The sequence below is a fragment of the Protopterus annectens genome, chromosome 4.part1 (genome assembly GCF_019279795.1).
Source record: "Protopterus annectens isolate FY-2018-M chromosome 4.part1, PAN1.0, whole genome shotgun sequence".
NCBI classification, from domain to species: domain Eukaryota; kingdom Metazoa; phylum Chordata; order Ceratodontiformes; family Protopteridae; genus Protopterus; species Protopterus annectens.
In genome coordinates, this window is record NC_056734.1 from 363,897,935 (window position 1) to 363,925,450 (window position 27,516).

Consider the following 27,516-nt stretch of genomic DNA (forward strand, 5'->3'; position numbering starts at 1 on the left):
TTGCCATCTACCTGAGGAAAAAACATTTTGGAATCTGTTTGGGGTAGAAAAATACTTATGCAAAAACTACCAAGCAAAAATCCTAAATCTTCTAGACTTTGTTGCATATGTGAAAGCCAATACATAATAACCTCCAATTGTTCCTTGTGAATTACTTATCCAATCTCTCATCCCAATCTTTTCTAACCTCTTCTGATTGATTCCTATAGTTATCATACAATATTTTATATGTTCTAGTAATATCCCTTTTTATCTGCAGCTTCTGTTCTAGATTCAGCTAAAAACTCTACCACCAGAGTAGGTCTTTCACTTGGATTTCCCCTATATCTCTTTTCCTTTGCCTGCACTTTGATATCAGTCCCACATAGGGAAGGCAGCCTGTAGCCTGCAGTCAAAATGTCTCTGTGGCCTCTTCCCACTCTGTAACCTTTTCCTCCTTAGTTTATTGCTCCCACGACCTTGGTTCCTTTGCCAATTTCACCCCCCTCTTGCCTATTATGTGTACCCCCAATTGCATTCATCCTTATCAGCAGAATCTCCTTTCTCCATTCTTTTGTTAGCTTAGTTCTTAAAATACTTTCTGATACTTTATGAATATAAAAGGATTCTGTTGTGGCAGGTAAGGATATATAGGAAATAATATTCTGCATGGCTGTAGTTATTCTAATTAAGGATCTGTATCCAAAATCCCACTCTGTCCTTATTTCTTGAATTTCCCCCCTGCATCATCATCATCATCATCATAGGTTCATACTAGGCTATCTGCCCTAGGGCATTTATAGGCCTAGCCAGAGTGTGTTTGGCTTTCGCCACCCATTTTAAATTAATTTTGCTATGCCCTTTTTCAAGGTTAGTATACTGTGCCTCTGTCTAACAGTGACACAGAAGTGATACCCGGGGTAAACCTACGATCTCCCATCCACTCATCAAGATTCCTCTTGAAGAGAGTCAATGAGGGACTCTGCCTAACCTGGACTGGGATTTTATTCCAAAGTGAAGGGAGCCTCTGGGTTATGAATCTGTCCCTCCAGCATGTCCTATTTATTTCAGTGCTGAGGTTCAAGGATTTTATGAGGTGCAGCATGTCCATTAATCCTGGGTTGGACATGGCTTTATACATCAGGCACAGATCGCCTCTGAGCAGGCGGTATGCCACTAAGTAGAGCTGGAGTTTCTTTAGCTGGGCAGCATATGGCATCTGTTTGAGCCCTTTGATCCTCTTGGTGAGGTACTTTTGGGGTCTTTCCAGTTGCTGCCGGTGTCTGGTAAGGTACATCCCAAAAGGGGCATTGTACTCAATTATGGGCCTGATGAGGGATGAGTAAAGAGGCACGATGACCTCCCCTGATCTAGATCTGAATCCCTTCATGATTAGGTGGGCTATATAAAATGTTTTTCTAACCACTTGTCAAATGAGAGATTGCTATCAACTTGGGTCCCCAGGTCCCTAATTACTTCTTCTGTACTTAATGGATTACCACCTATATGGTAATTTGGGGGCACTTTATTTTTGACAAAGGGGATGACTATACACTTTTTGGCGTTTAGCTTGAGGCCATGGCTCTGGCACCAGTTGTCTGTTTCTATGAGGACCAGTTGTCTGTTTCTATGAGGCCCTTTTGGAGGATGCTTGTGTCAGCTGGAGAGTCGATTATGGTGCCCAGTTTGCAGTCATCTGCGAACTTGGTCAGCCACAGTCCTTCCGTGTTGGCCTGTACCTCCGAGAAATATATACCGAACAAGAGAGGTCCCAGGACTGAGCCTTGTGGGACGCCACTTGTAACTGGTTTGGAGTCTGACATGGCTCCAGCATCATCATCATCATTTTCCACTTTGAATTATAATATTTGTGTATGTTATGTATATGAGCCTTAACCGTATAGCTCTAAAATATCCATTCAAATCAGGTAATCCTAAACCACTTTATTCTATTGCAAGGATCAACCTTTCCTACTTGACCCTTCTCGTCTTCCTCTCCCAGATAAAATCTTTCAACTCTTTTATTACTGATCACAACTTCTCCTCTGGTTGATGAGCGTATACCTGGTGTGTGTGTGTGTGTGTGTGTGTGTGTGTGTGTGTGTGTGTATGTGTGTATATATATATATATATATATATATATATATATATATATATATATATATATTTATATATATGGGTCTCTATCAAATGATAGAAAGCTCATTTGATAGAAACTCATTTCACTGACACCATAAGATAGAAAGCTCAAAACACTGAAAACTCATTTGACTGAAACTCAAAACATGAAAATGCTATATGCCCTTTTCCCCACAGTAGTGCGATCCTGGAGTTAGTGTATATAGTTAGGGGGGGGTGTGGGGGGCATAGCCCCCCCACATAGTTTATGTAAATATTGTTTTCTCCAAACAGTTATTCATTGTAGTTATAAGTATCCATGTGTAAGGTTTAAATGTATGAAGTATGTGGGGGGCTGTGCCCCCCCACACCTCCCAACTATATATACTAACTCCAGGATCGCACTACCATGGGGAAAAGGGCATATAGCATTTTCAGTGTTTTGAGTTTCAATCAAACGTGTTTTCAGTGTTTTGAGCTTTCTATGTTTTGGTTTCAGCCAAATGATTTTCCATCAAATGAGTTTTCCAGTTTTCTATCATTTGATAGGGACCCATATATATATATATATATATATATATATATATATATATATATATACATATATATATATATATATATATATAGGTTCATAGGTTCATAGGTTCATACTAGGCTATCTGCCCAAGGGCATTTATAAGCCTAGCCAGAGTTTTGTGGCTTTCGCCACCCTTTTAGTTTTGAGGATACTGTGCCCATTATTTTGCTGTGCCTCTGTCAAGCAGTGACACTGAGATAATCCCTGGGGTATATCTGCGATCTTCCATCCATTGGTCAAGATTTCTCTTGAACAAAGCCAGCGAGGTGCTCTGCCTCACATGTACCGGGATTTTGTTCCACAGCATAGGGAGTCTCTGGGTGATGAATCTGTCCCTCCAGCACGTCCTATTAATAACCGTGTCAAGGTTTAAGTCTCCCGCCCTTGTAGTTCTGAGGGATCTAGATTTTTTTGAGGTGAAGCATGTTCATCAATTCTGGGTTGGACATGGTCTTGTATGTCAGGCACAGGTCACCTCTGAGCAGACGGTAAGCGACTGAGTAGAGCTGAAGTTCCTTCAGTCGGGCAGCATAGGACATATTTTTGAGACCCTTTATCCTTTTGGTGAGGAACTTTTGGGGCCTTTCCAGTTGCTGCAGGTGTCGTGTCAGATACATTCCGAATGGGGCATTGTACTCATTGGCCTGATGAGTGATGAGTACAGGGGGACGATGACTTCCCTTGATCTAGATGTGAATCCCTTCATGATCAGGTGGGCAGTGTAGAAGGTCTTCCTAACTACTTTGGCAACGTGAGTATCAAATGAAAGGTTACTGTCAACCTGGGTACCCAGATCCCTGATAACCTCTTCTGTGCTTAGTGGGTTGCCGACTATATGGTAGCTATGGGTAACCTTGTTTTTCCCGAAGGGTATGACTATGCATTTTTTGGCGTTTAACTTTAGGCCATGGTTCTGGCACCAGTTTTCCATTTCTATAAGACCCTTCTGAAGGATATCTGTGTCAGATGTGTTCTCAACTATGGCGCCCAGTTTGCAGTCATCTGCAAATTTTGTCAGCCATAATCCTCCTGTGTTTGCTTGTACTTCTGAAAAGTAGATGCCGAACAGGAGAGGGCCCAGGACTGAGCCCTGTGGGACACCACTTGTGACGGGCTTTGAGTCTGACATGGCGCCAGCAACTCTGACCCTGTGGGTTCTGTCACTTAGCCAATTTGCAACCCATCTTGTGACGTATGGGTTTACATTTAAGCTGATGAGTTTTTCAGTGATACCTGAGTGGGGTATTGTGTCGAAAGCCTTTGCCAGGTCGAGGTAGGCTGTGTGGACTGCCTTTCCCTCATCAATGGCCTTGGTGACTGTTTCGAAAAAGTCCACCAGGTTTAAAAGGCATGATCTGCCCTTGACAAAGCCAAACTGGGTCGGATCCAAAGTCTGCAAGTCTCCTATGTCTTTATTTATGAGTTCCATTATGATCCTCTCCATAGCTTTGCAGATCAAGCTTGTCAAGCTGATGGGACGGTAATTTCCCGGGTCGGTGGAGGCACCTCCTTTGTGAAGTGGGACCACAGTTGCCGTACGCCACTCCTTAGGCATGTATCCTGAGGTGAGGCTAAGATTAAACAGCTGCCCTAACTGCGGGTTTAATTCCTCATTGAGTTCATGGAGCACACATCCGGGGACACCATCTGGTCCCATGGATGCTGTGTTTTTTGCCTTGGAGAGAGCAGTTCTCACCTGAGCATTTGAGATGTTTGGGGGGCTATAATTCTCTGGTATAGATATCTCACCTTTTGGGGGGGAGGGGGGGGAGTTTGCACTGAACCTGTCAGCCAGTATGTTGGCAATGTCTGTAGGTTCAGTACTTTTTACATCATTTTGAACTAATTCTGAGCATATCTGGGAGTTTCCTCCCAGGTTCTAACATAGCTAAAGAAGGCCTTATGATTGTCCTTTGAGTCCTTAGTGACTTTTCTCTCAAAATTTGCCTTGGATGATTTTATGAGAGATCTTAGTTTTTTACTTATAATGATCAAGGGTGTTTTCCCTTTTAAGGATTTTGCTCTATCTTGTAGTAGCTTCCTCCTTTTGTTGTATAGCTTGTTTATGGCTGGGGTCCACCAAACTGGACGCTTGCCTTTGGTACAAAGAGTCTTTGTTTTGTTTGGGATTGCCTGATCCATGCAGTCCTGTAGGTGCTGGTAGAAGGCATTTGTAAGTGATTCAGCGGCTTGAGTAATGGTTTCCGCAGTCTCGGGGACCTTAAAAGAGACCACACTAGCCTTTAGAAGTGTGAAGTCTGCTTTTGAGAAGTTCTTCACTGTGGTCTTTTTATCTCAGGTGGGGGCGGGATGTGGACTTCCAGTGAGATTAGTTTATGGTCTGATCTCACCAGTGAAGGGTATACTTCCGGTGTAGAACATTGTGAAACCATGTTCGTGATGATGAGATCTAGTATGTTATCTCCTCTTGTGGGGATGGTGACTAGTTGTTCCATGGCATTTGAGTTTATGAACTCTAGGAACCTTTAAAAGGGCTAGAGTGTTGGGGCTTGATTAGTGATCCCTGTCTATATTCGGGTAGTTGAAATCACCTAGTATGATGGTGTTTAGAGATACATTTATCCCCTCCAGTGTTTTCAGGAAAGCTATGTGATGTTCCTGAGATTGAGAGGGTGGCCTGTAACATGCTACAAATTGCAGAGCAGTCTTGCCTATGGTTAATTGCACCTGGATGGTCTCCGATGCATCGTGCGTTGCCACCAACCTTGAGGTGTGGGTGTTCTTGATGAATATAGACACCCCCCCTCCTTTCTTGGTGTTGTCCGGATTTTGGGGCCGGAACGCATGATATGAGGTAAAGCCTGATAGTGCCGGGGTGCTCTCGGGAGCCTTGAACCAGGTTTCAGTCACAGCACAGACATCGATGTTCTCCATACTGAGAAGGGCCTCGAGTGTGTGCATCTTGAGGTTGAGACTTCTGGCATTGAGCAGCATTACCCTTAGTTTTTTTCCTTTTTTGTGTTCTAGGGTAGTAGGTTTAGAATTTGACACATATATATATAATGTATATAAAACTAAAGGGATTAAAAACATTTTCACTGCTTGTATTTTGCTATCTATATATATAATCAAGAGCTTCCAGTTTCTCAGTTTCTGTATTATCTTTTGTTTTGTCTCTTCCCATTTATCCTTACCTGCCATAACAGAATCCTTTTTATCAGTGGCGGCTGGTGACTTCAAATTAAAGAGGGGCTGCAGGTTACAGCTGAATGGATGGGGCCAATGGGAAGGGGTGTGACCACCTAGAAAAGGGAGGAGCTATGCTCAAAACCACAACAACTGGAACTTTAATTAAATACACTGCCCTGGGTGCCAAACTGTCATTACGAGAGTCCAATCAAGGCAAAATGAAGTGTAGAAGAAAAAAATATTTTAATGCATTGGCTACATGACAGCTTACTTAATATCTAGATGGAAACAGAAAGGTTGTGAGGCATGAAAAAATAAATTACTTTTTAAATACATTACTGGAATTCCAGTCAAAATCAAGTATAAAAAAACAAGCAGCACTCAACTCAAACCACTTCTCCTTGCACTGCAGTTCTAATTATAATTTATATTCAGCTTTATAAAATTACCAAGTAACATGCTGAAAGTAGCAACCTCTGTGATACCCCCACTTGTAAAAATATTTTTTATCCAAAAAAGACCTGCTGCCTAACAACTATCTACTTGTTTCATGGGGAAGACATGATCAAAGTAAAAAATGAACAGCAAACAAGAAACAAGCTCAAGATAAATTGCTTAAAGGATTACTGCACAAATTATGGACCACACATGATAGATTGGCATTCTGTTTAGTTTACGGGTAAAGCCTGCAAAGAGGACTGCAAGTCTCCAACAAATGTAATGAGCTTCTGAAAATACTGTAATCCTGTCCTTTATTACAAATACTGTCGTATGCATTTCAATACCTAAGGCTTATATGTTATCTAGTTATGTAAATATTCTCTCCATGGCAACAACAAAAAGGCTTTCAGTGTTGGTAATTCTTTAACAGTATGCTTATTAAAGCTTACTTGCATCTTACAGTCTCCAACAAGCTTACCTGATGGTCATTAAAGCATTGCTACTTAAACACAGAGCAACAGGGCACTGCGACAGCATGCATTTTCTAAATAATAAGAAGTATAAATCAACAGTATAAAAATATGGCAGAAAACCAGAACATTCTGCAAAATCAAGGACAGATGAAAAGCCACTGTCATACTTGTGTCTACCTTGGATGGGGGAATGCTCTGCACACTTACACTGCATAACTGCTCCTTGCCTTGCTTGGACACATCCAGTGTCAATACATGGGAGAGTGGGATGCAACAAGTATATCACAATTTGAAATGTCTTTGGCTGTCAGTGATGGCTCTGACACTCGTACCTCTAAAATAAAGCAAGAAATCTGGACAAAGCCATACATAGAAGTGGGACACAGGCCCAAAAATCCTGATTGTATTAAATTATATTCCTTGTACAATACTGTACAATTGTTAGAGGGCGTTTTAAATTTATTGTTTTGAACATTTTTCCAGTAAACAATGAAACAAAATGTATGTACCAATAATGACAAAACTGCCCAATTCAGAATATTTCCATCATAAAAGTCTACTCAAACTTCTACAGTCCACCAGTATCAGTAAATATGCACAATCTCTGAAGAAGTAAAAGTCATCTAAATAATTCCACATTAAAGAAATATGTAACTAATTAAGAGGTTGCTGCTAGCAAACAACTTTATATTTCATTGTTTCATCTACACATAAAGTGCCTGTTGCCCTTGAGGAATAAATTGCCTGGGTTGCATTAAAAAAATGATAAGCTAGTAATATTGCAATAGGGAATGGATGGCAAACTGATAACAGGTTCATAGTTACTAGGTATCTTCTCCAAAAAGGACTGGAGCATCCATCCCCTTTACAACACAGTACAGTATCAGCAATGCATCTACCTACTGTGGGAGTAGAAACCACAGCCTTCTGCATCAAAAGCAAGTACACTACCTGTTGTGCTATTAGCAATGCAAGCAGACTCGGTATAAGTAGCACTAAATTTTTGTTCCCCTGCAGCTCTCAGCTGCTTGTAAAATGTACACGACACTCAGCTGCATCTCTGAACTTTGCAGCACAAGAAATCTGGAAAAAGCCGAAATTTATGGGGGGGGGGGGACAGAAGCCCAAAAACCAGGGACACATTTTAAACATTGCTTGTATAATGTTGGAAAGTTGCTAGAATAAAATGCTGTGTTACCACCATACATTTCACTGCCAAGACTTGAACCCAGGACCCTGTGCAAAACAGTCAGAGCAACATACCACTATGCCAAATCAGCTGTTTTGTGAAGTAGAGGAAGACTGAAACATAAATGGCTATCATCTAGTGAATTCAGTTCTCACCATAGCTCTCAACCTCTTAGCAAAAAACACCTGGACAAAGCCAATAATGGGGGAATACAGTCCCAAAAATAGGGGCAAATTTCAAATATCCATCTTATAAACTTAGAAAATTACTAGAATAAAAGGTTTTGTATTACCATGTACTTTCTGAAGAATATGAAGTCTGAAATTCAAATGCCTGTTATTTTTATTTATTTAACATTTGTTAACCAGGAAAGTCTGATTGGAACAAAAGCCAACTTTACATTTGTTAACCAGGAAATTCTGATTTGGAACAAAAGCCAATTTTCAGCAGAGGCCCAGGGAGAAACACTCCAGACACATGTCTTTGTAAGATGGGAGGAGATGCAGACTCCACATAGAAGGCACCACAGTCAAAAATCAAACCAGAGAACCTGTAGCTGTCAGGCAACAATGCTACCACTGCACTACTGACTGCATAAGGAAACAAAAATACAGAAACCACAGATTTTATGAGGAACAGAACAGAAAAAAATATCAGGCAAAAAATCAGCAAATTTTTTACAAATGATGGTGAGTAGGGAATTTGGCCCTTGCCACCTGCACCCAAGGTACAGGGTTCAATCCTGAGGTATTCTCTTCCCACCACCATGTGTTCTCTCTAGCCACCAGTATATAGCAACTGGGTCATTACACACACACACGCACACACACACACACACACACACACACACACACACACACACACACACACACACACACACACACACACACACACACACACACACACACACACACACACACACACACACACACACACACACACACACACACACACACACACACACACACACTCTTCTCCATCCCAGTCCCATTCAAAGCTACACACAGTACCTGAATTCAGTGTGTTCTCAGTCCCATTCAGTGTTCCCGCACACGGCTACACACACCACCTGAATTCAGTGTGTTCTCAGTCCCATTCAGTGTTCCCGCGCAAGCTTGTTCTCAGTCTGTTCCAGTCTGCTCGCAAGCCTGTTCTCAGTCTGTTTCAGTGTTCCAGTCTCCTCAGTCCAGTCCCGCACAAGCTAATGGCTGGCTTCCCTTTCCCAGTGAGAAGGCTCAACTGTTTCCCTGTGAGAATAGGGTCCAGCCTGCAGACGATGCAGTCTGGAGTTCTTCCGTTCTATGCGGTCATCACCGCACAGACTTCTGGGCATCTGCAGGGCAAAGATGCCTTTCCCCCTATCCGGACTGCTGACACAGCAGTCTGGAGTTCTGTGAGTTCCAGGAACTCCAAGCACGCACGTGTGGAGTTCCGGGACTTGGTGATTTATTTTGTTTCTTTCTTTCTACAGGTGGGGGGGGGGGCGCAGTCCTATAGCATGAGCCGCCCTTGCTTTTTATTCCATACTTCTAAATGCTTCAGTTTATCATGTCCTGATAAATATGGGTATTGTTGAACTAATTCACTTGTGGGTACTGTGGTTTACAACTATAGCCTTTCTTTTGTCTTCATTAATTTTGTATTCCGAAAAGACATGAAACTGTCTCAGAATGATTCATAACACTGAGTTGTCCTTTTTTGGTTTTGTCATTTATAAATTAATAATGTCTACAAATAAAGCCAACTGTTCTTGATTACCATACCAATTATATCCTTGAATTTCTGAGTCCCTTATTTTCTTTGCCAGTGGCTCTAAATATAGTGCAAATAAAGGGAAAGATGATACGCCTGTCTTGTTCCTCTGTTCAGACTTACCTTATCAGAGAGCATACACTGTTGGAAACTCCTGGTGTTCTGGCTGAAATGTGATTCTCAAACAATCTTGAAATATATCACTGATTGATAAGTATATTTCTTGGCATTTTAAACTTTCAAAGTTCTGCATTGTCTTAATTTTGCCTGACAGAATTATTATTTTGCCTGACTGAATTATTTTATATATTTTCTGGCATTGTTTTATGTTTCTCATCTGTCCTGAAACTGTTTTTCACCTCCCTCTCACCCTATTTTTGTAGTGTTGTTATAGTTGGTGGCTTTGCAGCTGCCTGCCCCTAACTGTAAATTTGATCTAGGACACCCCTCCCAGTCTGGTGTTCACTCTACTTAATACAGAGAGAACATTTGAGAAGGGCAACCCACTTAGGTTCTTAACCTTATTTTTTTCTTTTGCTCCTCCTTCCTCTTTCCTTGCACTTTACTAAAGAAAATTGCACTTTACTTTGCTTTTTCCTCTTCTTAAAAGTACTGAATATTTATTCTGCTGCATTTATTACTGCTTGGTAGTAGCCTGATTAAATTTTAACTGTTATTCTAAGCCTTTGGTTGAAGCACTAGGGCTTCAGACCAACTGTTTTGCATTAAGGTTTGTGGTCTGCACTGTTGTGGCAGAACAGGTAGCTTACATCCTTCTAAGTTGGGTGTTGCTGATTGAAGGCTTAGTTATTGTACCTTGGGGAATAATAAGTAAATTTGCTTTGAGGTCCTACTACCAAATTCACATCTTCCATACCAAATATTTTCATAAATTTCTTCAGAAAGCTACCCTCTGTTGTTATAATTTCCCTTATAAGTCCCCATATACGTCCTCACTGTTGCAAATCAAATTCTAGTCCCCACCTTTAAGTAATATTCCATGGTGAAAGGTTCATAGGTTCATAGGTTCATAGATTGGTACTAAGCTAACTGCCCTTGTGAGCCATTTTAAGCCTAGCCAATTATCTCTTGTGAGACTCAAACCCTGCATCTCGTGTTTGTAAGGCAAATACCTTAACCATTAGGCCACCCTCCCACCCCCAAAATTCCCTTAAGGTCCATAATAACAATTTTAGGTGGGGTATAAATACATGCCAGAGTAATTTTCCTGCCTTGCCAGTAGCCCCTTACTACCACAGACCTATCATTACTTTTTCCTATTCTGTCAGTATTGGAACTCCTCTAATAATTAGTTTAGCCATTATGATAAGTTATTATTCTCACCTATTATATTTGATAGCTTTTTTAAATGTATATTTACAGCTTTTGTGTTAAGTGCACCCACTAATGTTTGGCAGGTTGATTTTGTATACAGTTGTTTCGTGTCACATTTTATAAGACTACAAGACATTTTGTTTTAATGAAAACCCTGAAATAAACATAACTCCAAAATACCTGCATAACCTATTAAGTTAAAACAAACACACACAACTCTATGTAAATCTTCAAATATTCAAATAATGAAGAGCAACCCTCCTGATAGGAACAATTTTCCTAAATGAACAGCTGCACACACAGGCAAAACCTAACCTAATATTAAATTTACCCATAGTAAGAAGTGTGTCACAGCCTGTGATTCTACTCGGGCTAATTGTCGTCTCTTCTTGTTTTATCTTTATTCCCCTCCCAGATGTGAAAATCAGCTTATATGCTTTCAGAAAAGATTAACTTTTAGCCTTAAGAAAATGTGCACTAAAATGTACACTGGCTGTCTTTAAATAAAATTAAATTATACACTGTTCTAGTAAATGCACTAAAGTAATTAATTACCATAAAAGCTGTGATCTCTTATTTACTTCCAGTAATTTTAAACATTATTTTTTTACTGAATTGCTTACCCTTTTACCTTTTAGCTTTAAACTCCTGTCAGTAAACAATGTCTAGACCTCTTGATTTATTGCCTTCACCTTTAGACAGTTTGTTTCCATGGAAATATCAGAACAAAATGTAGAGCTTCCCTCAGCTTCAGGTTTCTCAACTGGTACTGAACATTTATTTGCTTAAAGAAAACTGTTTTATTTTACATTGTGATCTCTCATTTTTTGCAACTAGTTGCATTCACAAAAAAAATTGTCATTAGATTAAGCCAAGTGCATTAATCCAAACATTCACCTATATAAAAGTAAAAGAACATTTTTCAGTTCTACTTATATTATCAGTGTACTTTACACCCCACAAGCCAGAGATTACAACCTATTGACCTAAACATGCTTTTGTCCAGCCTTTCTTCTCTTTTTACACTGTAATGTGTACATTTCTTAAAACTAGAAAAGTGGCACAAAAACACCTGTTTCCTTTGTAGCTATCAGATCCAACAATCACTGAACATACTTTACTATATAAAATGCAATTTATATTATAAAATATATTATACAAATACTGTTAAGAACAAAATGTTTTACTTAAAGTTCCTTTTCCCTTATTTCTCTTAATTGTTTTTTCCTATTAATATCCTTCCAAAAATAAAGTGGTGTATATGACTGTTAGTTCATGGTTCACAAGTGTGATTTATGCTTTTTAGTCTCACATGTATTCTCTAATTTCAGTGTTGCTGATCATATTCCTGTTCCTCTCCATCTCCCAGCCTGAGTCTGTGGCTCAAGTCCAAGGTACTCCTGATTGTTTAAGTCAACTCTTGTGCTTTTTTCTATCTCTTAAGCATTTCCCTTTGGAATATTGGAAAAGGTTTCATTGACAAAGTCTCTTTGTGACAATTAACATCTGAAGAATGAGAAGCAGAGCCCCGTATGTTTGATGCCTCACCCTTTGTAGGACAAAATTTTGTATTTCCCCCTTAGTCTGTTCTTCACCAAAACAATTATTTTGATCCTGCAGGAAAAAAATATTCTGAAGACAGCTGGATATAGCCACTTGAATCTAATACTTGCCTCTCAACATTCTCTTGACTGCTGGGGTACATTTCCTTCTATTCTCTTTCTGCAGGGTGTACAGTGAATAATAAGTTTCCACAAACTTTCTACTGTCTCCAGTTTTTAATATTTTGCTCTTCTGCCACAGTTTATTCAGGATCTACTCTTTCTCCTGGTATGACTACATCTTTAGTAATAAAGGTCTTGGTGACTTTCTGATAACCAGGATTGGAGCATACACATTATATGTAATTTCAGTTAACAAATCCTAGTGTGAAATACCAGTCCAGTTACTTATTTGTGTTTCAATAAGATTTATACAGTCTGTTTATTCCAGTTTCTATGGTACACCAGAAAATCTCAGATTTCCTCTGCATACTCTGCCCTGTAATGCTGGCATTTTTTTTAAACAACTCTTCTTGAGCAGTCTCATACTTGGCCAGCCTTTTCTTCAGGTCAGCCTCTGATTTTTGAACTGTTCATCTGAATAGCCGTTTAAAGTTTCATCCATTTTTTCAGCCTTTTGTTATCTGAGTTTGTATACTCCTTCAGGGTTTCATTTATTTTAATCAACTCTGAGCACATTTGACTTTCTTTCCTCTATATTACTGGAAGCCATCTCTTGTAACAAAGCTGGAGCTTGAACTGCTTTTTGCTGTACAGCTACAAGATTTTACCAGTCAGTGTTCTCTCTTCACCTTTTGTAGTTAATTTTCTTTCAGGCATTTTAAGTTTCTTCTTTACTGGCATACAGGCAGTGTACTTACTAGCCAGTAACTGAATTATGCTAAAAGATGCAGAATTGCTGGCTCTTATCTATCATTTTCTTTTTTCACATAGGGAGAGCTGAAAGTAAGCTGTCGATCATTGTGCAGCCATCTCAGAAAATTTTATATCATTTTGATGTTTCTTAAGGTAAGCCAAGCCCCGTACCAAAAGCAGTTTCAGAATTCTTCTTCAGTGATTTCCTTTGCTTTATCTGTAGGAATGGAAACCAGAGGATAAAGAGCCCTTTATACTCTGTGCACCACCAGCTTATGTCATGCTTAATACAAGTGAATTAATTCTAGAAGGTTGAACAGTTGATCATCTTTCCTGCTACAGACAGAGGTGAACTGCACATTGCTAGGTGGACCTTCGCTAATTAAATTAACTGCATTATATCTTGCCATTAGGCAGTAAGCTACCTAGTGGGAAATGTTGCAGTCAAGTCCTACTCCACTCTTGCTTTACTATCTCATTTGCTGATATTTTGCTACAGCCAGTTGATCATCTGTTAACATCTCCAGCAGACATTATTGCTTGGACTGTGACTCCAGGAGTAGGGTCTTCTTTGGTGCTGTAGTACTGTATGTTCTGAGCCTTCTGTTTGCTGTTTTCCAGCTTCTGCCTCCCTGTAAGTTTTCAGTGAATGAGATTCTTTCAAAGCTAAGATCCACCAGTGAAAATCCTTTATCAGGATAGGACATAATAGGCATGTTGTTTCAGTCTGTGGTTGGACCCCCCTCAGTATGTCTTCCCATCTTCTCGCAGTGTTTGGTTAGCTTTTCCAAAAAAATACTGCTGCTGATGTTAGAATTAAGTGTAACATGGGCAAATTATATGTTATTTTTGTCACTTAGTATTGTGATTCTCTTCCCATGCAAATGCAGTTTTTGTTTTCAAGTTGTTCCATAGTCTCCAGTGAAACTAGTTCTCGAAGTACTACCACAGTAGGATTAAGCCATTCATTTTGCCTCATAATAATAAGCACCCTTTCCACGGTCATGCTGTAGTCGGGAAACACCTTTGTGAATGTAGCGATTGATTACTTGTTGGAGGCCCCTTCCAAGTTTCTTAGGCACATCTTAAACTGATTAGATAACATTCCCATCCAAAATTTTCCTTAACAGAAAATGTATTTATTTTCATACTATATGCAGCTATTTTCATGATCCTGAGGTTTCACTTCCTTTTTCTCAGCCATGACAGCGTAGGCACATACCTTACCTTTTCTTTCCTCTGTCTATTATTCAAGATTGAACTTCCTAATGTAAGCCTTTTGCTTCTCTTTTAGGATATCATTCCACTTTTCTTTTTGTCTTCTCTATGGAAGATCCCTAATTCCATGTTGGTGTCCAGTTCTGCTGCCTCAAAGATGTATTACTCAGTCAAGACAGCATATACATTTATAACAAGGTATTGCAGAATGTATACGTCTTTTTAGTCTGTCGCAATGACTGTTATTGGTAACCGAGATGTTATCTTCTGAGACTTAAATTTTCCAGGAAGGCAGTGAAACCCTCAATGAAATAAAAACTTCTTGAAAGACTTTTACAATGCCTTTAAACTACACTTCCATTTAGGCTGGATGAGAATTTGGACACTGTATTATTGAAGAAAGGCTATTTGGAGCTACACTTGTGAGATAAGAGCACCCTCTGCTAGTAATGACTTTTGCTGTATTCATCTACATACAACTAATCTATACAAGGACTTCGCTGTTGTATATGATACTATACATAACAGTTACTTGTCAGCTTTGTCACAATAATTGAAGGAATAGGACTTGTATCCAGTTATGTTCTGGAAAGACATTGATAGAATACTAAACAGTTACGGCCATGCTACTGCACCTCGGGGTGCTTTTTATTTATAGATACTGATTTCTGGTAGGCAGACATACCATGCATCAGCCATTTATCAGCTATTGGATGAAAATCCTTATTAAAAGGAAAACGATGCTTCAGGAAATGGAAAAGCACAGGAGACAGCAGCAATAGGATAGGATTTAGGATATAGATTGTTAACAAGTTAATAAGGTTAGTAGCCCACAAAGAAAGAAAAAAAGGAAAGTTAGATTTAGGCTTAGGTTTTGTAATTTGTAGGAAGTGACCGCCAACATTACTGAGAGTGCTTAGAGGAGAAACAGAGAATAACTTTTTTGAGGTGATTCTGGTAGGCAGTTCAGTATTTACTGACTTATTTATTTGAGGAACTGCACAATACTTTTGTGTAAATGAAGACTTGGTTATGAGAAGAGACAATTCATATACTGAGGCCGGGGCCAATATGCACTTTCTCAATGAGGCCATTATACACTAGATCAGTTTTCCTTTTGCTAACCATTTTCATTAAGAAACAGTGTAGTGATTCTAATTGTATTATGAATATAGAGTTAAAGGAAGTCAGTGTTAGCTGTCTCTTGGTATTAAAGGATGACATCTGTTTAATACTATCGGCTTGACTACTGGAAATATTAAATTCAGTTTGAGTTTTGAAATGGAACTTTGTTGAGGGATGCACAATTAGATGGCTGTCTCAGTAAGTATTTTCATTGTGAAATAGATTACCAGGAGAAGCTGCCTTTAAGAGAGGGTTAGGTACCTTTTTTGGTGCTAATACATGTATAATGTGGTATTAGAGCAAACAGTTTTAGTTTGGGATCTAGTACTTTGTCTTGGAATATATTTAATTTTGTATCTTTCCAGAGTTACTCATGTACAGCTATTTCTTGTTCTGGGCAACTTCTGAGATAGCAGTGGAGGAGCTAGTGGTCCCCTAGGTAAGAAAGAATGTCGTTAGAATCCTAGCCACGTGTTTTCAGAGATGAATTACTTCTTGTCTCAGCCTGGAGAGGTGGTTGCCGGTGGGACACCACTGCATTTGTAGAACATCTCCATGAAAAGTGCTGTACCAGAGCTGCTGCATTACACTACTCTTATTATTTCGAAAAGATGCCACTTATTTTTAATGGTTTCTTTTTTAACTTTACTTGCTGTATTAGGTTTTACAGTAGAATTAAGTAAGAAACAAGATAACACAGAAATGCTTTCACAGAACCACAAATTAATAGCAAAATGTTGAGATGATACTACAATTGATAACGAATCTAGCAATTGAGACAATAAAGTGTTAATGAAGGAGTAATTACAAATTATAATGATCCTTACCTCAAATGTCTGTATGTTGGACTATAGCAGGCAAAATACAACCCTGTCTTCAACTCACTGTCTTACCATGGTCCCTAAAAAAATGGAAAGTAGTTTAGTATCAGTATTTTTGATGCAGTTGATGGAGCAGTTTATCAAACTGATCTTCTTGAAAATGGGTGTGGGGCATTCTGTCAATTACTTAGATTGTCAACAGCTGTTTTGGCTGTCATAAACTGTTGAATGCACTCCTACTAAAGTGCTATCAACTTTTTGCAGCAGCAACTGTTGTTTTATGGATTTCCATTGTGGTCATGTATTTTTCCGACTATGGAGTTGGTATATATAAGTTAGGGAGTGTAAGGGCAAAGCCCCCACGTATAACGTGTTGCTGATGTTTATTTTATTTACTTTTACCAGTTGCAGAATGACACTGTGTGTAATTCTTTTTGTGATTGTGTTTCTTTCATTAGTGTCTCCTGTCATTAGAATGCAGATGACATTCTGGCATTAATGTAATTCTATGTCATCTGTTGGTGATATACTCAACACAGTTGGGCAGTTTTGTCTTGTATGCTTAGAGTCTGTATTCAGGTTAATTTTAGTTTATTATTCATGCCTGCATTATTTGTTTTTGATTCTAAACAATGCATCATCTTATATAGAAGTGATTCATTTTTTTAAAGGAGATTGAAGTCATATATGGCTAAATGGCAAACATTATTTTATTGGACAGCTGTCCTTTAATCCAAAACCCTGTCCATTTTCAAGATATAACTGTAACTGAATACTTTTGTCAGCATAGACATTTCTGTAATTTTCTCCTGTACTTCTTTTTATCTCTGGAGTCCTTGTAGATTATACAGTAAAATCCTTCTTGAAATGAATCTTGTATCTGATATTACCAGCATGACTGTTCAGTTTGGAGATTGCATTTTAATTTAATTAATCGATCTATAAACCAACTAAGTGAATGGATGTGTCTGGGACCTTTTTCATCTTCAACCAAGGTCACAGAAGCAGTGTTAATTGTGTTGTATGCATATATAGAATATCAAACAGCATGGTAGTTAGAGATGCATGGAATATACAGACAAAAACACATAAACATGAAAAGAACATACATGACTCTTCAAAAACATGGGCAGTGGTCAGGATTGAACCTCAGACTCTGAAGGTGTGAAGTAGAATAGTTCTTTATCCACTGAGACATTGTGCTGCCCCAATTTCAGAAAGTTAATAGCATGACTCTCTGAACTGGCTTTTTCTGGAAGCTAAAGTAAAATCATTAGAAATATTATTCTTAGTGGAATCCCCTTTGATAGGACAATTTCAGAACTATAGGCCATGCTAAGCATCAGACGTTTTGCATTATTTCATAATGATAGGATGACTTTGAGAGCCAACTGCACATTTATTAGTAAAGCGGTTATAGCTGTCTCTGTGATCAGTCAGTAGATTTTTTTTTCCTAAAACAAGTGAATGAATGGGAAAATGTGTCATGCACTTTGGGTGTGCATAGATAACTCAGATATGAAGAAAGAACCAAAGACATTAGAGATTGCAGTCAACTATTTTTTTCACAAAGGTTGAACAAGGTGTACATATAACTGAACAGCCTTTGTCAGTGTGGCTTGTTAATTGTACTGACTTCTGTTTAACAAGTACAACAAGTTCAACAAAACATTATCAGTTACCTTAATATATTTGTTTTGCCATAATATTGCACTGATCCAAAGAGAAACTACTTTAGGCATATCCTGTGATCCAGCAATAAGTATAGTAATTTTCTAGTATAGTAGTCCAACATAGATGACAATATTATATCTGACATCTCTTGCAGATTACATTGTAAAATACAACATTGTTGACACTTAATACTGAAAACGTATTTACAATATGTACATGATATTTATATGATCCTAGTTAAAAGACGTGTTCTGCTAGGGCTGCTGTTCCTTCTGTTGCTTATTTTAATAAAATTTATTCTGGATATAGTTTAAACTGAACCCTGGTGATTTGTTCACTCATTTGCCAAGCACTCCAAGCTGTATGCCAAATGCTGAATAAGTACAGGGGTCTAGTAGAACAGTACTGCAGTAGATCCTTTTTCACCTGTCCACTGTCCTGGTTAGATGTAAAACTACTTGGGGTTAAACACAACTACTTTAATGCTGCTCTAGGAATTCTCATTAGGAGGAGGAGTACAACAGTAGTGCAGCTGAGTGAAATGTTTACTGTAGCAGCATATCTTTGATGGAGAACCTCTTGCAGTATTTTGGGTACTCCACTTTCACCATCTCCGTTTTTGGATGTATATTCCATTTGGCTATTAATCATTTGGACTTAGATGGATAAGGTTTTGACTTGGTATTTTCTCTTGAAAGTCACTGACAGTGAACTTTGTATGATCATTTCTGTCTTCTAGATGGTTGTGTGACTGTGGAGTTAGTAAAGGAGAGTGTGGGGTATAGGGGGCTTACTTCCCTGCAAAACCAAATGTGTATTTTTTTGGTTTAAATTGCCTGACACTTCATCTAGTTGAAACCCAGTTACACTTAATGAAATAGACTTTGTTGTTATAATTTGTTTACCTGTGTATTATAACGTGAGTGTATTTGTTGTATGTTTACAGTATAAGAATAATATTTGACTTTTAAAACAATAATCCGCAACTAGGTCTGGGTATCTCAGGATTTACCCATAGTTGGTGTGGCTCCCTCATGGTTAAACAAAGCTAACCTTAGCTAAATGCTGATATACCCACACCCAGGAGTGGATTATTGCTATTATACAATGACATTATTTAATTGCTTACCTTTCTGAAATGATGTCTTTGTATAATGGTGCTGTAGTGTTCCTCCTCTGATTTCTTTGTTTACTGATGTACAGTGCATGTGTATGGGACTTGTGTTCTCATGCTTGCACAGTACCAGTTAGACAAGCAATGGAGAGAATCTCTGTTGCTGTTTTTTTGTGAGTTTTTTTTTTGACTGCTGAGATGTTCCGAGGGACAGCTTAGAAATATAAGAAAAATCAGGTACATTTCTGATTATTTAGTTTTGCAGAATGTGCTTAATTTTTCTCGTATTTTGTTCTGTCCTTCAGCATATACCAATATAAAGTTAAATGGTACTTCAGAATCTAGCCATTTTTCTATAGGTATATGCTTGATTTACAATGGGCATGTTGGCATGTCCAATCAACATGATCTTTATGAATAATAATGAGCAGTCATTGTATAATAGTTTAACCTACCCTTACAGATATCTCATATGAAGAAGTAATGTGGGTTCATGTTAATTTTATATGGAGCATGTGCCATCTGAGATCTGAGATCTGAGACCTGAAAAGCAGTATGGTGAAGCTGGCATTACCCTTGTGCAGAGAGGGACTGTTGACTGCTTCAGAACTCAATCCAGAGGATGAAAACTGTTGTGTAAAATCCCATTTGATCTAATACTACTGCATGAGTCTTCTTTAAGTTCTCTTGTTGAGGTGAGTAAACAAATGATTGGATTTTTCTGGTACAAACTTTGTGAATCCCCCCATTTTTCTTAAATTGTTTTTGTTTTTTTCTTTCCCTTTTTGCTAATGTAACTCTAATGGTAAGCATTTGCCTTTACAAGCTTTTCATTCTATTTTTTTTTTTTTTGTAATTTTTACTTAAGTTGCTTAACATTTCATATGATCTGGCAGCACTAACAAAGCATCATCAGCAGGTCAGTATATTTAATATCTAAGCAGGATGTTGGGCCATAACAAGTACATGCACTGTACTTCTGTAATGAAATGTTTAATACTGGATAGTTTAAGCTGAGCTGTTAAACAGTGTGGGATGTCTTGGTAAAGAAAAATGATTATGAAGTTTTCTTTGATAGGGCAGAAGGTAGAAATAAGTCGGAGTAGATACAAGTTCTGCAGTAGCTGTTATCAGTCTACTTGTTCCACAGTCGTATTGAATGGAAATCACACATTAGGTGTCAGGGTTAACCTTATAAAGTGTACATCCTATTTAATGTTTTGCTCAAGAAGAAGAACTGACTGTGTTTTATAGCATTCTGATTTTCCATCAGTAGTTTGCACTGGACATGCTGCATTGCTTTACAACTGTGATATTTTTTATGTAGATTAGTACTTATAGCTTTATTCCCGAGACTTTTTGGTTGACTTAAATGAGTTGTAATATTCAGCAAATAAGAAATTGTTGCCATACTGTCTGTAAAATAATCATGGACTCTTTCTGCTTTCATATTCCTGCAGAATAATATATTTCGTGCTACTCAAAAACTGGAAGACTTGAAATGCCAGCTGAAGTGGGATCAGCAAGCACTAGAGGCTTGGTTAGAGGAATCAGCCCGAAAAGATGATGACTCAGTTGCCCTTCAGAAGTACGCACGGCAAGATGAAGGAAAAATAAAAGTAAAATTCAGCTAATAGGCTTGTTTTAATTTTCACTTTATTTTGTATTGGTTTTAAATAGGTTGCACTTTAGATTTTATCTGGATTAGAAACAAACCTAGTCAAGTTAATTGATGAAGTTGTCACAGAGTTTCCTGCTTAAATTAAAACTTCAGAAATTAGTCCAGCATTTTAAAAAGTAAACCTGACCCACTCAGATAAGGATATAGATGACACTGCTTAGCATTTCTTTTGCAGTAGCATACATACCATATAAACTTTGCATCAGCAAACTGGTATTCTCTGTATTTTTAGTGACTGCGTAGATGTGACACATGGCATGGTGAAAGCAACCACAACTCACTTGGGTGCTGTCAGGTTCTAGTTTTGCTTGGCAATGGACAATAATGATAAAGTATCCTTATGCATGATTTTGACTGTTTTCAGAAAGACCTTTAATGAATTATTACAGCACACAAATACTTTGAGTACTGAGGTTAAGACACTTTAACATATGAATCCATTTGCTGAAATAAAGTAACCCTTGTACTCTCAGGTGTGGAAAACCGTCACTGATAAATGTGTACTTGAAGTGTTTAATGAGGTGGTAATTCTATAATTCAGAACATTTTCTCAGTTAGTGTTCTGCACAGACTCCATACCTTTACATTCTTACAACTGCTGGTGTACAAAGCCAAGAAGCATTTGCTGATGATTACAGTACAATTTCTTAATTCAGTGCTTATTCATTTGATGAATAGCTGTTCATTCTGAATCTTAATGCTTAAATACATCTTTCAGTTTAAAGAGACTAAGCAGAACACCTTATGCTCTTAACTTCTACAAATACCTACTCTGCGGAATGTTGTATGACCATTTCTTGGTGCTTGTATTTAGTAAGAACAGTGATCGTTGATCAATGCTTTTTTTTTCAGTATCTTGTCAGCTTTGGAGAGGATCACTGTAACAGTAAATCATAATATTTTTTTCTACTTTTGTTAAGTCAGATTTTCATCAGCAGTCCACTTTTCATTATGAAGACCAGCATTAGTCTTGGTGCTACTTTGGAAGACTCTTGCATTGACACTTGACATATATATCCAGCGCTGTCTGTGCCTGATTTAGCTCTGTCTGTCTTTTTTTTTTTTTTAAACACCTTTATTGAATTATAATTTGTGACATAGGCAAACTTACATTTATATAAAAGTAATCAAACTGTATTAACAAGTTCACTTTTACAAATGTTATACTTCACATATATTATTATATATCATATAACTTAAGCAACATTACATAAATTATTAAATTTCTCCCCTTTTTTAAACAAGAAACATCTTTAATAAACCTTCACTTATGACATAGGCAGTCATACATTTATATAAATGAAAACAAAACACACCAACACTATACTAGTTGCAAGCATTTAACATCACAAACCATACTGACACACTCACAGTTGCAAACATTAACATCACTTATAATCTACCAAATCATTTTCAGTCAGACATTGCATAGCTCATTTAAGTCCTGCCTCCTTTTAAACCTGATTCATCCCGTGTATGCATTGTTCCTACAATTCCTATTTTTTTCCTATGTTGGTTGCTCTTACCCTCTTCTAAAGATCTCATGTCCAGTTGTTTTATCTGTGTTACTGTAGTCAGTACTTCTAGTATAGTTGGTTTAGATTTTGATTTCCATTTTTTATTAATTGCTTTTTTGGCAGCCACCATAATTAGACACAGCAAGACCTTACCATGCCTAGGCAATTCCAATTCTGTATCATAGCTTAGAAAAATCATCTCCTTCATCACACCAATCTGCCCACCCAGCATCTCCGACAATGCATCTCATAGGGAATCCTTAAAGTCCGCCAACTCAACGCATGCCTAGGAAATATGTTCACAATCACCTCTTTCTTCCCTGTCACACCTCCAACATTTGCTGTCTACCTGAGAAAAAATTATCTGGAGACTACTTGGGGTATAAAAATATCTATGTTAACAGTTTCAAGCAAAAATCCCAAATCTTCTAGATTTTGTTGCATATTTGGGAGACATACATATATCCTCCTATTGTTTCTTTGTGAATTGCTTATCCAGTCTCTCTTCCCAATCCTTTATAACCTCCTCTGATGGATTCTTATAGTTATCATGCAATATTTTAAATGCTCTACTAATTATTCCTTTTTTAATGGCAGCTTCTGTTTTAGATTCTACTAAAAACTCTGCCAGTACTGGTCTTTTGTTTAGGACCCCCTATTTGCCTATACTCTGATATCAATACTTGATAGGGAAGGCAATCTTTAACCTGCAGTCCAAATAAACTCTTGGTGTCTTCCCATTCTATCATCTTTCCCTCTCTAGTCATTTACTCCCAATACCTTAGTTCTTTTGCCAATTTTCTCCACTAAATTCCAACCCCCTATTGTCTATATCCCTAATTGCAGTCATCCCTATCGGCAGAATCTACTTTCTTCATTCTCATGTTGGCTTAGTTCTTAGGATACTTTTTGCTACTTTACAGATATAATATTCTGTATGATTGTTATTTTCCTTAATGGCCTACATCCAAAATTCCAGTCTCTCCTTATTTCTTGAGCTTCCACCCTATTTCATCATCATCCCTTTCCAATTTGAATTATAATTTTCTGCTTGTACTTTGTATAGGAGCCTTAAATGTGTAGCTCAGAAATCCCCCTTCAAATTGGGTAACCCCAATCCGCTCTGTTCTACAGGAAGAATCAGCTTATCCCACTTGACTCTTGCCGTCTTCCCCTCCCAGATAAAGTTCTTCACTTGTTCATTAATTGTTATCCACAACGTCTCTTCTAGTTGATAAAAATATGCCTGTCCAGTGTATAAGACTAATGGGACTAAAAACATTTTAACTGCTTGTATCTTACTATCCACATCCATATAACAAAGCTTCCATTTTCTCAGATTTTACATTATCATTTGTTTAGTCTCTTCCCACATATCCTTAGCTGCCACACCAGAATAATTTATAATCCATACTCCTAAATACTTAATTCTATCATGTCCCCATAAATATAGATATTACTGAACCAATTCATATGTGGGTACATAATTTACCGCTATAGCCTTTGTTTTAGCTTCATTAATTTTGTATCCCTAGAAGATTTGAAACTGTCTCAAAATGTTCAGCAACACTGTAATGTCTCTTTCTGGTTTTGTCAGGTATAAAATTATATTGTCTGCAACCAGCTTTACTTGACTACCATACCAATTATATCCTTGAATTTCTGAGTCCCTTATTTTCTTTACCAGTGGTACTAAATATAATGCAAATAACAAAGGGGAAAGAGAACACCCCTGGCTGGTTCCTCTGTTAAAGCAGAAATTATCAGAGAGGACCCTACCCACTTATTTTTTACCTCCGATCCCCCATATATCCTCCGAATCAACCTTATATTTTTTTCAGAAATGCAAAGGCTTCCATTGCTCTGCTCATAAAGTCCCAGCTTACTCTGTCGAATGCTTTCTCTGTGTCAAGACCCACCTACAACAATGGTGTTTTCGTACATTCTGCTTCCCTCTGGATCATCAATGTTCTGTTAATTTTGTCAAATGTTTGCCTCCCCTTCACAAAACCACACTGATCCATATCTATCAATTTTGGCATTACGTTTGCCATCTTTTTAGGCATTATAGATATGAACACTTTATAATCATGGTTTAGTATTGAAATGGCCCTGTATGAAGCTGGATCTTTCCCCTCTTCAGATATTGCCACTGCTTTCTTCCAGGATGTTGGTACTTCTCTTCCTCTTAAAATACTGTTAAAGCCTTCCAGATCTTTATCGTTTTTTTTTCTCCTAGTATCCAAACTTCCTCAGAAATACCATCTGTTCCTGGGGACTTTCTTATAGATTGGTTATACATCACAATTTTTATCTCATCTCCTCCTATCCTGACCATAAGTAATTGAGCCTCATCTACCTCTAACCTTGGCATATTTAATTTTTCCATAAACATTTCCATTTGTATCTTTTCCTGATTTCAATATTTCTCTGCTTTATATAGATTTTCATAGAATTTCAAAATATTTCTAATACTTCTACAAGATCTCTTGTTACTTTCCTTGATATAGGCTCCCTCAGCTTGGTGACATCCCTTTCTACTTTCTCTTGCCTGAGTCATTGTGCTGCAAGTTTTTGTGCTCTAGTGTTATCAGAAAACAGTTGCTTAACAGCAGTCTTTCTAAACTTGTGTATATTATCAATCTAATCCCTTAATTTCTGTTTAGTATTCTGCAGTTGATCCTCTTCTTGTCCTGTGAGATTCCTCACATTCTACAATACTTTAACATTTGTCAATCCCTCTAAGTAGTTCTTGTTACTTCTTAACCCTAGCTCCCTTTCTTTTATTTCCACCCTATTTTTAACCCCCACCTTAATTTTATCCCCCTGCCTAGCTGTATTTTCAGGAGTAATCTATATCCTCTAAAATAGCTCCTGAATAATCTCCACTATCCATTCCTTAAATTCCACTCTTTTCAACAAATAGGTGGGAAAGTGCCAGTGTCTCATTTTTATTTCCTTATCCTGTGTTGTTATTTTAGTTATTATTGGCAAGTGATCTGAAATAGTTATTGGGTGCTTATCAGGACCTTCAATTAAATTTACATGTTCCTGTGAAATATAAATTCTGTTTAGCCTAGCCCAGTTTTTTTATCTTGGGGAATAATATGTAAATTTACTCCAAACTCCTGTTACTGAATTCACATCTTCCATGCCAAATATTTTCATAAAATTCTTCAAAAATCTACCTTCCTTTGTTATACTTCCCCCAGACACATCTTCACTGCTGCAAAACAAATTCCATTCCCCACCTATAAGTAATATTCCTTGCTGAAAATTGATTATTTCTCCCAGAATTTTCTTAAGCTCCATTATAGCAGTTTTAAGTGGAATATGAATACATGCCAGTGTAATCCTCCTCCCTTGCCAGTAGCCCCTTAGCACTACAAATCTCCATTATTATCTTTTTATCCTCTTCTATCACTATTGGAACTCCTCTTGCAATTAATATCTTTCCTCTGTCCCAGATATTCCACTAAATAACTACCCTGAAAACCTTTCTTTATCAAATTCACATGTTCAGTTCTTTCCAAGTGTGTCTCCTGTAACATAACTATTTGCACTCTGCATTTTTTAATATAGTTCACTATTCATTCTTATTTGTATTTATCTGTGAGACCACTGACATTTAAAGGCATTACAGAAAGCATCATTGTATTAAAAAGTTGTTATTCCCACCTTTTATGTATAACACCTTTTTTTGTTAACTGTCTAGTTCCAGGCTTTTGTGTTACATGCATGTATTGTTAGCAGGTCAAATATAGTTGTTTCTTTAGCTATTTCTGTCTTGAATATTATAGATTCCTTATTAGTACTGAATTAATTCTATTTGTATAGTAATTCATGCTAGTCTAATGCTCAGACACTTTGTCAAGTAATTAAAAAATTCTTTATAAAGGTGCATTTGAGATAGGCAGTTACTCTATTTATTTGTTTTTTTCCCCACAAGTCTATTTGCTTAATGGAAAGAAAGAAAAAATTAGAAAGGCAGAAAAAAGGACCCGTTGACTAAGTAGAAACTCTGTGAGAAGCAGTAAAAGGAATAAGTAATGCAAGTCTTCCATTGCTGTTTCAGAGGGGAGAGTGCTTCCCATCTGATGACTGTCAAAAACAGGATATCAAGTCATCCTCTAAACTACCAAAAGTTTCCACCATAACTTTGTTACTGTACAGTGTAAAGGTGTATCATCCTTTCAATTGGTGACTTAACTGATGTAACCTGGCATCAACTCAGATCTAGAATGCGTTGAAGTGGATGACCTTGAAACTTGCAAGACAGTTAAACAGGCCATTTTCACTAGATGTTTACCTAATCCTACCATGTTTCCAGCTCTGTGAGTTTCTTGCTATAAGATGTTTGCCAGTGAATATTTAATATAGTTCTGAAACATCAAGACAGCAGCAAGGAACTTTGTTGGTCTGACCACATTCTGTCATTATACTGTGCTTGCAATGCAAAGACACATACCTTTATGATAACAAAAAAGTCTCCAAGATAAATAAAAAAAATAAGTATATCATTGTTACCAAAGCTCTGTGTGGGAAAACAGAAGAGAAGCTGTTCACCCTTTTCCGGGTGAGGATTTTATTTGAAATAAATACAAACTTATTCTCTTACTGATTCTGTGAGTAATTTTCCCAGTCTTCAGATGTTATCACCAGAAGACTCATGATTTATAGATAATGTAAGCTACATGTACACTTTTTTTGGTTCTACAATAGAGTTGTCATTTCCATATAGGAGACGATAATAAATGATGAAATGTAATGTCTCAACATATTCAAAGCCCCTCTGCAGAAGAAACCTTTTTTGTTAACTGTCTATTTCCAGGCTTTTGTGTTACATGCATGTGTTGTTTGGCAGGTCCTTAATACAGAGTTGACATAATATATAAGGCACCTGTGGGATACATAGGGCTTATATAATGATCATAA

At 37.6% G+C, this 27,516-nt stretch overlaps 1 protein-coding gene across 1 annotated transcript in view; it reads left to right on the forward strand.

Moving 5' to 3' along the window:
• CCDC39 (coiled-coil domain containing 39) overlaps positions 1-27,516 on the forward strand; it is a 1,972,012-nt gene that overhangs the window by 313,197 nt on the left and 1,631,299 nt on the right. The window contains exon 4 of the mRNA XM_044070181.1: positions 20,844-21,002. Within this exon, the coding sequence (XP_043926116.1) occupies positions 20,844-21,002 (159 nt within the window). The remainder of the gene's footprint in view (positions 1-20,843; positions 21,003-27,516) is intronic.